Below are 12,716 nucleotides of genomic sequence, written 5' to 3'. Positions count from 1 at the left end.
TGTCCATCCATGTCCGTTGCAATATTACTATGTGGTGCATTGTGTTGCAACCATGTTTCTGTAATACAAATGTTGTCTGCACCCAATATCTTGTAATCATGTTTTTGGTCTGCTATGTGTACAACTATACCTTTTATATCATCTAACAGATCTTTAGAATAAATGTCAGTTTTATTTTTTGAATATATGGCAGTCGTCTTTAAATCTTGAATACATATTTGTAAAGATGCCACTCAACTTAAGGCTACATATGCTTGGCCAGCTGATTTTTTTTTTTTTAATGACCACTGCTTTGTCTAAAATAAAACCTTTTTAATCTGTGTGCTGCTCTCAATATGCAATCTGAATCATGCCCGTAGGCTTCTCTGACTTGCATTGCCTCCACGGGCCACCAGGTGCAGCTTGTGCAAGGGACTTTGAACTATCATATTTAATTTTAATGTATTCAAAGCAATTTATTTGAACTTTAGGTTAAGTAGGCATGGGTAGGAATGAATGTTGTTATGGCAACTCAAGTGCACAAGTGCACAGCAATGCATTATCAACTACTACTAAGTAGATGTCTTTACATGAGTTTAAAAGTAGTAAGAAAATTTCAAAGAGTGCAATTGCAAATTGACAACTCCTTCATGAGATTTTCAAAAAGAATTTTGGAAATAAAAGTGCCACATCTTATGTAATAAATACCTACACGACCAAAAAACCCTATCAAATGAGTTAACTTAGGATAGGTACATGGATCGGTGACATCAGTTTGATATACAATGAGTGAATTATGTCAGTATTTGTACCTGATATGACATTGGATCGGATTGGCCCCTACTCTATTTTGTTTAATCCTTTTATCACCATGAATGGCAAATGTAAGCCCCAAAATTCACATTTAAAAAATCCAAAACTCTGCTTATTACCCCAAGCATTTACAATGCACAATACAAAAGTGTTGGTAGTGCTCTCACAAAAGAACAGTGAGCAAAATCTAGGATTGGTAGAGCCCAGAGAAAACTACAGCTTGTGTGCTAATATTTTATTATACCTGTTGGTTTGGAGCTGAATGTTTCTGCAGTTGTTGCATTAACATATACACTATATCAACAAATCTACATACTTTGAGGGGAAACACAGGGCCGCTAACATTGTGTTTATATCTTGTGCTTGTCTTTTTCCTGTTTCAACATGACAATGCCCCGTACACAAAGCCAGCTTTATAAAGAAATAGTTTTCACAGTTTAGCGTGGAAGAACTTTACTGGCCTGCACAGAACCCTGACCTCACATCGACTGTGATCCAGAACTTACCACCCAACATTAGTTTTGGACCTCAGCAATACTCTTGTGTCTGGATGGGAGCAAATCTCTGCAGCCAGGGTCCAAAATTGTAATCTCATTTGTCAGATACAGTATCACAATTTGGATACGTGTCCATGTACCCTCAGACTCCCAGAAAAGTCTTTAGAAAATGCTAATGATGGAGCTGTTAATAAAACAATTATAAATATTTATGTTACTAGTAAATTGTTAAAAAAAATGTAAAATGGACAGAAGTTAGACACTCATGCCATATAAAGTACAGCAGGCTTGACTATGAGCTGTGGCTTACAGTTCATGCAAACCAGTGCATGCAGGGATTGTGGGTAAGGCTCTGTGACAACTCCAAATTTTACTATTGTTAGCTGTACCCAAAATATTATTGCTTCAGTGGAGTACAGCAGGCCTCTGTATGAATCAAAGGTCTGCAATAGCAGAAGGAATTGTTACTTTTAGAAGTAAAACCCACAAATATCTTCTATATCACCTATGAACCAGCACTGCAATGGACCTTTAAGTAAACTGCACATCAGTCTGCCAATGTGCAAAGATACCAGGTTCAATTTTGAATGTATCTTGAGGTACAAAAATTAGGCATTTGCATCAGTACTGGAATACATTTTTTAAAAAGAAAGTAAAATTAGACTATATGAATATTTGAGAAAAGCTCATTTTCAAATCATGACAAACGTTCTTTCAACAGCTAAGATACTGTTGAGCAAGGCACTTAGCCATCAGCTGTAGCAGGGGACCGTCTGAGCAGAGGTTTTGGGTATACCTGAACATCTCTAAACCAGAGGACTTGACACAAGCCAGGAGTCTCATTTTGTAAGAGTTGCATAAAAGCTTTGGCCTGAAATAAGCGTAAGTATAAGCACTTCACATAAAAGATGTGATCTCTAAAAACAAACTTGACACACTGGCTTCCCTGAGTGTTGAGGATACTTCCCTTTGACTTTCCAGCGGTGTAAGCTTGGGTGTTCCCTTTCTACCAGCAGTAGCAGAAATGCTCTAATGGTGGGATGCAATTGTTTTGTATTTTTTTTTCCCTCCACCTTCGTATCAGACCACTTTTTAAAAAATTCTGGTAATATCCTATTTGTCGCACTCACTGCATTAACCGAGAAGAAAGGAGATGAGAAAATGTCGCACAAGCCGATGTTAATAAGAAAACCTTAACTTCTGACAAACATGGAAACATGTTAAAGCATTGCCTTCTTGCGGTTCTTTAAGATGTCTTCATGTGCTAAATTTCATTAATATTAAGCCTTAAAGATGATCAAAAATTTGAAAAAAAAAATTGAATTGATGAGGTCTTCATAACAACTAAAAAATTTCCCATTGGCCATTGTGCTTTCAAAATGACAAGGCACAGACACTCTTCAGTTATGTCCTCAAGGGGCTTTTACAATTCCCTCACTGACTGCTGCTCATTCTAAATTTATTGCACAATAAGAACAGAATATTCTGTTCTTATATTCTTGGATACTATCAAAAGACTAAAGACTTCTGCTTTATTATCTTAGTTAGTTATCTTTCAAATCAAACAGAAGTTATTTTATTATGAAGGAATTCATATTGACACACTACCCTTGACCACCTGTGTAACAACTTTGGCAAAATTTAGCAGTTTGACCATATGTGGTTGAGCCATATTCTAGGTTTCGACCGAGTCTTGTTTTTGCCTTCTCTTGCCTAATTTGACAACTTCTAGCCAACTGGAGCACAAGTTCATGGTTTCTTTTTGAGTTGGGTATATATTTCCAAATGTGAAGATCTCTACAAGACAGGGCTAATCATACATACATACATCATACATTTGTCCCTAGAATACAAATACTAATCTCAGTGTCATGAGCAGGACTACATATATTTTTCAAGAATATATGCAGTGCAATACTACAGTTCTCTGTTTCTAATAAAAATCCATTTCACTGATTAGTGTCTCTGCAGTCAGAACTGTACACAGAAGTAGATATTGCTTCAATCGGTGAACACAATACCAGTGCACAGTGATTCAGGCCTATCTGACATTTTCCAGACCAGTCTGTGATTCTCATGCCAGCTCTAGTGTGACCTTAGATTTGACATGGTTGAAAACTTTCTGTGTGTGGCTTTTTCACCCAGCTTTTTCTGGGATACCAACAGGACCTCTGAGCAATGCTTGCATTTTCTGTAATCCATTTTCCCTTTCCCCTCCTCCATCAGTCATTCCCTTCCTCCTCATCCCCTTTGCTGCCTTTGCTGAGGCGCTGGAAGCAGTGGACTGTAGAGGCGAGGAAGAAGCTGGCCATAATGGCAGCCATTGAGACGGAGATACCAGAGAAGATGACAATGAGGTAGTCAGTTAGGGTAAGGGTACCACGGCACTCGCGGAAACTGTCTGCAGAGAGTAAACTGAGGGGAACACGACGTCGATCCAAAGGTAGGGTGCACTCTATCCCATCCATACCTGGAAAGAGAGAAAACAACAAGATCCAGCTGACAGACAGTTGAGACACTGAACTTTCTCAAAGTCAGTAAAAAAAAAACACCTCACTGATTTTCAATCACATCACATCCATTGCAATATTCTGCCAGGCCAGGCACCTCAGATAGAAAAGCTTTGTGTTACAAATCCAGCCTGATCCTCACTGAGCATTACAGCTGTAATTGTTCCTCTCCCACACACACACACACACACACACACACACACACACACACACACACACACACCATACTGTACATTACACATTCCTAAAATGAACATGAGTGATTTCAAAGCAAAACTAAAGCCATGGGCATTCTCCAGGACAGACATGAACAGCTTTGACACATAGTAGTAGTACTATTAATAGTTTACATAATAGCAAAACACGGACAGGGACTATTTATTTGTGTTAGCCGTCTTGGAAGTTGACAGCAGCTTCTTCTTGGGGTTGCATGGTAAGCACTTGAACAAATCATTTTCTCTGTTGTTTCACTTATTATTATTTCTTGAGATACAACAGTGACTGGGATTGGGCAGTATAGGACTATATACTGTGTGATGGTAGAAATGTGTTGTGGAGACAGTATTGACAGACTCGAGCTATCCCTTAAGTTGTATTTACATAGTGTCATTCACAGTGAATGCAAAGCTACCCTGCGACACAGCAAGGAAGTGGGTGTGTTGATGACTTTGCGCGAGTGAGTGAAGCTGCTTCATACTCTTCTGCTTGCCTGCATATTGCCTTCCACTCTTCCATTGACATTGCAGATACACCCAAATACATGTAGTATTGATATCAACACTGAAACAGTCATCATTCCAGAGACTGAAAATAACAGCAGCACACTCTACACAGGCTCCTCTCCTCACCTAAACCAAGCTGAGAATTTCCAGTAAGTGAGAATATGTTACAGACAAATGTGCTACATGTCTGAAAGGGCAACTCTGAAAAATATCTGGACCTCACTCTATGAACATTGCATGGGAAAACTGTTAGTGTCTCTGATATACATGCAGGGTAAACAACAAGACGTAGCAGTCCAGTGCCTCGGATGGTCACATGATTTGGTCAGCAGGACTGCTGACCATGTTCTCACATGACCTGAAAGCAACAGTTAGTGGAGATAATGCAACTCTATTGCATCTCTGTTGTTCTCATTTTGAAAGAATTATTGTTTTGATTTGTTTTTTTCAAGTGCTGTCTCATGTCAAATTACATATAACATGATGGAAGATCATGGCCAAATGGTCTCACTTAATCAAATATAATAAATCATAATAATACTAAAAATGTAGATGTGTAGTGGATAGAACCATTACTCCTATACTACTACTTGATCAATGAAAGAAGTAGGTTACTGAAAAGCTATGTGATTCAGAGGAGACACTACCACTATGCTACTGAGAAATGTAGTAAAAGTAGTAATGCTGCTACCTATAGCGCCGCTACTGCCCAACATGGGTGGTATTATTATTATTATTATTATTATTGCTTAAGTAAAGGATCTGAATACATCTTCCATCATTGATGTTAAGCACAACAGGGTCTAAATTAATTTACTTCTATTAGGCCTGATTGCTCTGAGGGAGATTATCTTGTAACATTAGTCTGCTGGATATGTAAATAGACAGTCTGCTAACATGCTGGCAATATCAAATCTATAAGGTGATGAAATATAAATGTGTTTACAGCTTGTTTCAAGTGCTGTGACCAAGTGACAAAAAAAATCATGAATGCAGGTTTAGGGGTTCTTATCATTTAATATGTGCTTTAACAGTGCATATTCACAAACAAATTGTCAGCTCAGTTGGAACAAACCAGCTGACACACAGCAAGCAGAGAAGCTGTGTGTTCTCGTCTGTAACGTATCTATGGAGAGTACCTGTGTGGTCTTCACTGCTAAGATGTAACCCCTTAACATACCAATTGAAATCCAGCTTTACACAGCATTTATGATGCAGGCTAGAATGTAGCCCTCTATTAGGAATGACAGCTACTATTATTAGAAGTATTTGAAACCAAAGGCTGAACTTAAATAGTCATAGTAAGTAATAGTAATTAACTCTTCACCGCAACAATACATCTTTTATTTTAGATGTGTATTCGTTCTAGTCTCTGCAAGCCAGGGTTAATAAACACTACATAATAATAATAACATAATAAACATGTTTTTTCTAAACTAAGAAACACAGACTGAGTAGCGTGTTTTCTCTACTAAAGCAGTGTAACACCTTGAAAACATTTTGTCCATTGTGGATAGAAAAGCACTTCCATTTTATCCTGATTCCTCTGTAGCACTGCTGTACCCAAGAGTCACTAGACATTACTGTCAAGTGTATGCATGTGTCTGGTTGTGTCTGGTTGTGTGTGTGTGTGTGTGTGAGTGTGTGTGCGTGTGCGTGTGTGTGTGAGTCACTGTAAGACCAGAAGGGGTTTTCCACATGAAAATGGACTCAATGACCTCATCACTTGGTGATATTCCAGTCACATGGCCCTACAACAGGCAGTCAGACTCATGCTCACACACACATGCGGGAGACAGACAAACAGACACACATCCCCTAACATGCACACACTGCACATACACAGAGAGGAACACAAATAGGACAACATGAACAGAATCAAATATACAAATATGCAGACATTACTACATAACCACAACCACTGAAATATATTCATAATGGTACATGCACAAAGCACATGCAGGTCAATACTGTGACAAATGTTTTAGGATATTAAAAATGTGCTTTACTGTGGCTGCAATAACATACAGGTAAAGGGCTACATATGTACTCATAGAATTGGAGTTACATCCATCCAGTAACTACTATTGTCTGCCAACTCCTGTAAGACAAAGATGTAGAAAGTAACATTATGAGCAATGCATGCCAATTTCTCTGTTGTTGGTTACAAGAACCAACACAAAAATCTACTGCCACCATCCGAGAAAGAGGAGACCCAGTGGATTAACTTGATGGAAATGTCCCCAAAACAACTGGAAAACACTAATCATTGCACTTCGGAGGGCCAATGCAAAGCAGGATTTGGTTCAAAACTGAAGCTCAGACCGTTACAGAAAAGCCTTCTCTGCTGCGTGCCACATCAGTATGCGTGTCTGTTGGTGCCATATGTAAATGTACTTGACTAAACTAGTACACTGACGGTTGTACATATATATTACACTAATGTCTGAAATAAGAAATAATCAGAGACTGTTGTTTCCACATCTTTATAGAGACCTGGGTCCGTTATAACATTCCAGATCAAGCAATTGCACTTGACAGGCTGACCATGTTTTGCACTGATAGAACGCAAGGCTCTGGTCAGATGAGGGGAGGTGGACTGGTTGTTTACTTCATTAATGCTTGATGTTCAAATACAGTCATGTCCATGTAGAGGTGGAGTTTTTAAGGTTAATATGTCAACCATATTCTCTGCCCAGAGAATTAACTGTGTTAATGGTGTTTTGTTGCTGCAGTTTACATTCCTCCAGATGCAACTTCAAAAAATGAGGTGCACATACAGTTCGTATGTGGTCATCAGCAGTCATATGACAAAATGTTAATTTACATTTTGGCGTCAGAACCAAAATGTCAGGGACCAAGGCAACAACCATTTGTGCAATAACAATGGGTGGTAATTACCTACTGACAAAGACAAAAAAGACAAAAGTGTAAGACAAAAAGTATGCAATCAACAATTAGCAGTCAGTGTACTGAAAAAAGTGGTTTATTAAAACTGCATCCTGAATGTGAATTTTCTACAAAATGCAGTCTGATTTTGTAAAATGTGCACAATTCATATTAATTGTTATATTTTAAAGATAAAGTCTATAAATGGTCTGAGGATGACCAAGGGTAATCTGAACAAGTTGCAACATTCATACAGCTAATAGCATTTGACTCACTGAGATCATAAATGCAATCACAAAAATGACTTAAAACACCTTTTTACTCATTAAATAAAAACTGACAGAGGTCATCTTCTACAGAGAAATCTTACTTTCCTTTTCATAACACTGTTAATCCAGTGTGTAGCATCAGGAAACAAAATGGAATGTGTCGATAGTGAGTTTACTGCATCCTTTTGGATTTTAACACACGGCACATACTTATCAACATGACTGGAAACTAAACATTACTGAATACTGGCAAGATAAGTGGCAAGATTTCCCGGCCGATTTCACTGCAAATTATAAACTCTATGTACATTTGTAGTTAGCTAACATTATGCAGCAATGTGCTTCTAAACTTTAAAACACGGGTGTCTTTATAGGTGTGTTAGCCTAGCAGGCTAGCCGTTAGAACCAATCTGGAGGAAAAAAAACATCAGCAGTGCCATCATACACCAGCAAATGTGTTGATGATGTGGTGATCACAAAGACAATAAAATCACCCAGAAAGTGTGGATGAACAGAGAGGTGATGGATCTATCCAGAGTCCAAACATGCTGCCTTCCAGTGAAGGAAAGAAGCACACAACAATGCCGAATCAAGACTGAGAGCTGGCATCAAGGAGGCAAATCAGAAGCATCAGCAGAGGCTGGAGAGAGACCTCAACACCAGCAACTCCAAAGATATGTGGTAAACTATCCAGACCATCACAGACTACAAAAGCAGGAGCATCCCCATCATGTGTGAGGCCACATTGCCAGTGAGTTTAACATATATTTGCTCACTTTGATCCTCTAAACAAAGACTACGCTGACAAGTCTACCACCTTTGGAGGACCTGCCACTGTCAATATAAACAGCACATGTTGAGGGTGAATGTAAGCAAAGCTGCTGGGCCTGATAAAGTGCCTAGCCTTGTACTACAAAACCAGTGGACATTATTACTGACATTTAATTAATTTAATAATATATCACTGTCACAGGACAGTGTTGCCACTTTCTTCACGACAGACGCCTTCATCTCTGACAGTGACCCCCATTCTGATGAAGTGCTTTGAAAAACTGGTTGTCATCAAAGAAAACATCCCAGCATCCTCACCAGTTTGCACTCAGAACCAACAGATCCACAGAGGATGCCATCACTACTGCAATCCACTCATCTAGAGTCTTCACACACCTGGAAAATAATAACAGCAACACCAGAATGCTGTTTGTGTGGAATGCTGAGCTGAAATCAACAATCTCCCCCATTAAACTAATTGGCACACTTGCCACTCTGAGAAAGGAGGGTAAAATAAGGGAGAATTCCATGAAAAACAGGCTTGACAGGCCTCCTTTAGTTGTCTTAAATAATTAGTTGCCAAAGAGTTCTCATTTTCATGGCTGTTTAGATGTGATATGTTAATTCAACTATGTTTGTTACTGAGACCAGGCTCGTTAGTGGTAGTGTTGTAGTGTTGAGCAAAATGTTAGAAACACCTCTCAGTATAATACAGTCCACAACAACACCACTTCAGCACAATGCTTGTTTTGACAAAACATGGATTACATTCAGTGGCAGGACGAGACATTATTGGTGAGCCAAAGTAAGCAACCTAATCTGTTTTAATCACATAGAAAGTTGTATTTTTTTATGCACACTTTAATTTGCCATAAATGTGAGATTGGAGATCAAAGGCAAAACTCTACATACGTGAAAGGTGTTTTCTTGATTCTGGAGTAGAATGTGTGTGTGTGCCCCTGTCAACTAATTTCACACAGACTGTATACCATGGAAAAAAGCCTGATGTTCAGACTTTACAGTATATAATTAAATTTTTTCATGACGTAGCTGCTTCTCTTATTTGACACAAGATTTGCTCAGTCAGCATGAGAGTGTGTCAGCGACCCTATACAATGTTAAATAAAAATGTTATATTACTAGATTTCAGGATTGAGGTACAATTACATTCATGATTTTGCTTTGTAATACTAACCTAAAAATGAAGAAGTTTCAGAGTGACAGAGACACAGTGTCCCTGTAACCATAGTAACTTACTGCAACTCCTGCATGTGTGTGCATTGTTTGAGAGGAGAGGGGAAGGAGAGACCTATGCAACTTTGTCTTGTCTGTCCATGCACTGCCAGTGTCCTCTTTTCATGCAGAAACACTTTCAGTTATATATTTATTTTTCACTGAGTGAGAAAATGTATGTACAGTGTGAGAGTGTGCGAAAAGAAGCAGTTGCTCACTCTCATGGTCAGTGTGTGCCAAACTCAACAAGCAACTCAGTCCAGTATGGCATGATGGGAAATGAGGGTCGTCACTTAAGCTCTAGCTTTCAGCAAACCTGGTACAAAAGAGGCACATGCGTTTATGGCTGACTCTGTCTAGAAAGCAGCATATTCTGCTAAAGGTGGGTTGCAAAATGTAGATAAATAAATGTATTCAGTCCCTTTTGATTGGGCATTAGCATACCCTTTAACGGTATGTTGTCAAAAAACTAGACACAGCTGAAAAGCCTGCGCGAAACTGGTGCAGAAAGAGATGCATAGGTTAAAAAAAGAGTGTATTTACATGAGACGTGCAAGTGCATCTGGTAAAGCCAAACACACATCAGAACCAATCATAATAATAATATGTCACTCCACACAGACAGTAATAGTGTAAAGTAACATGTTACTTTCTAATGTATGTCTAATCTAATATGTAATATGTTACATTTTGTACATAATTTGCCCAATACTGGCAGTGAATTTGACAGTGGTAATAATATGAAAATGAAAAGCAATGCGAAAAAGCTTTATTGTACTTTATATCAAAGTGTCACAATGATGTACTGTATGTATATCTGTATGAATGTTACCAGTGGTTCGCAGTAACTAAGCACTGTTCCTAACTACTGTACTCAGGTGTAGTTTTTACATTCTGTCCTACTTCAAACAAAATTTCAAGCAAATACTGTACTATCTACTAGAGTACAAATATTTGGCTGCAGTTACTAGTTATTTTGCAGATTATGATTTGAAAAACTAATATTAGTAGATGAAATATATTATTATATAAGAAATTACCCAACAGAATATAAAATATTTAAACATTCTTAGTCAAAATCTGGCTCAGTTGTGCAGCTGAGCTAGTTTTGGTTGTCTGTGAACACTAGACTAAAACCGGTCACAATATCAACTGGCAAATAGTCATCTAGGGCTCGGCAGAAAGATCAGGAAGGGCAATGACATCCTACGTCACCCAAGTGACCATTTTTGAACAAAGACAGAAGTCTCCATCTCCCCCATCAGCTGCTATCATGTCACTAATGTTCATACTAAGATCACGCCCTGACACCTGAGTAAACCCTAATTGCTGATTAAGGTTGTAGATACATTTGACAGTTCCAATAAAAGCTAGGAAGTTGAAATAATTTTCCAGCTAGTTGCATAATGTGTAAACACTGAAAATATCCAAAATGTCATGACATTTTGCCTGTGTGGTTTCTGTCATTTGACTATACACACATACTTGATTGTTTGTAAATATGAAATCCAGCTATTACACATTCAAAAGAAGTTGCACCTCTGAGGTTAATCATCAGGGTTAGTTCATCCAAATAGATTACCTTTGCACCTAGCACTTAGCAAATGTTGATCAATGTTGCAATGTTGATTGAAAAATAAAATGGAATATATATATATATATATATGGAATATATGAGAAATCAGTTTTTACCTGAAACGATGGTGATTAAAGTGATAATCAGGTATATCTGGTAATATACTTATTCAGTTAACTACTTTTTTGTTTTCTGTGTTTTGTATGTTTACCTTGACTCGGAAGAATAACACTTTTTATTATATTTATAAGTAATGCAAGATTTTCTCACAGTAAGTCATGTCTGTGTATGCCTGAAAAACACTTCTACTGAGGTAAATCTGGCTCACTCTGCTTTGTCTCATCCATTGTGCTAATGAAGATGTTAATAGCAAATTGTGACAGAGATAGTTTGTCATGTACCTCTGAATCTAAAGGTGGAGACCTGCTCTCAGTCACATCACTGTAACAGATGAGACTTGTTTTTGTATTGATGAGTTTTTGTTAATATCATTGGATTTCCTTTGTTCTAATTGCAACTGCTCCATCAAATGTTAAGAGTAAATATATCTAAGTGAAATTAATGTATTTCCTCTGCTCTGGAATGGGACAAAGACTGCACGTCTGTACTTTAAGCAGCTTATATCTTACCCTTTGGGAGCTTGTGGCGGTTCTCCATCAGCCATACAAACAGTTTAGCAAAGTGGCAGTTGCATAACCAGGGGTTGCCCTCCAGACGCAGCGTTCGAAGGGAGGGCAGGGATTCCAGGATGCTGACGTCCAGCTCTGTGAGACCATTTCTCTCCAGCTCCAGCTCCCTCAAAGAGGTCAGTCCTGTGAAAGCGTCTCTGCCTATCATGTTTAGGTTAGTGTTGTTTCCCAGTCGCAGTTTGATCAGACTCCTAGACTCCCCAAATGTCCCAGAAGGGATTTCTGTCAGGTTGTTGCCCCCCAGGTCCAAGAAGACTAATCTAGAGGAGGTGCTCAGGGTCCCTGGCTCCAGCTGGGAGAGGGAGTTATTTCTCAGGTCCAGGTAGACCAGATCGCTATAGAGTGCCAGGAAATCGGAGGGGATCCCGGGAATCCAATTGTTGGAGAGCAGGAGACGGCGAACGTCCAGGGGGAGGGAGTCCGGGACTCTGGTCAGACCTTGGCTGGTGCAGTCCACAGTGTGGTGGTCTGGACACAAACAAGTGGATGGACAGTTGTGTCCTTGCGTAAGCAAGGTGGAGGAGATCAGGGCAAGGAAAGGCTGCAGCCAGTTAAAGCATGGTAACATTGTCAAGGGGGCGGAAGAATGAAGATGGGGGTGAGGACGTCTCAACAGTGGCTGAGAGGGGAGTTCAGGAAGATGGACGGATACAAAGGTTATGATCACAGAAGGGGAAGGAAAGGTCAGATGATGTAGGTTCAATGTGGCACTGGCATCCTTCTATGCTCTCTGCACTGCAAAGCGAGAACAACCCAAAAAGCCATTGG

The 12,716-nt window shown here is 39.1% G+C and overlaps 1 protein-coding gene across 1 annotated transcript; it reads right to left on the bottom strand.

The window, feature by feature from the left end:
- Positions 1-3,511: 3,511 nt before the first annotated feature.
- Positions 3,512-12,516, bottom strand: lrrc38a (leucine rich repeat containing 38a). The gene is made up of 2 exons (XM_041946655.1): positions 11,889-12,516; positions 3,512-3,759 (listed from the first exon to the last, which is right to left on the bottom strand). Exons 1-2 carry the CDS (start codon positions 12,514-12,516, stop codon positions 3,512-3,514), a joined length of 876 nt encoding a protein of 291 aa, XP_041802589.1.
- Positions 12,517-12,716: the final 200 nt, after the last annotated feature.

The sequence above is a fragment of the Chelmon rostratus genome, chromosome 10, assembly GCF_017976325.1.
Source record: "Chelmon rostratus isolate fCheRos1 chromosome 10, fCheRos1.pri, whole genome shotgun sequence".
Classification (NCBI taxonomy): domain Eukaryota; kingdom Metazoa; phylum Chordata; class Actinopteri; order Chaetodontiformes; family Chaetodontidae; genus Chelmon; species Chelmon rostratus.
This window is presented reverse-complemented; position numbering and strand designations above follow the sequence as displayed.

Bases quoted from the DNA above. Each gene is read 5' to 3' on its own strand.
- lrrc38a (XM_041946655.1), bottom strand. From the start codon at position 12,516: ATGTTACCATGCTTTAACTGGCTGCAGCCTTTCCTTGCCCTGATCTCC. The intron at 3,760-11,888 runs GTAAGATATAAG...CTCTCTTTCCAG, and splicing joins CCGCCACAAGCTCCCAAAGG to GTATGGATGGGATAGAGTGC.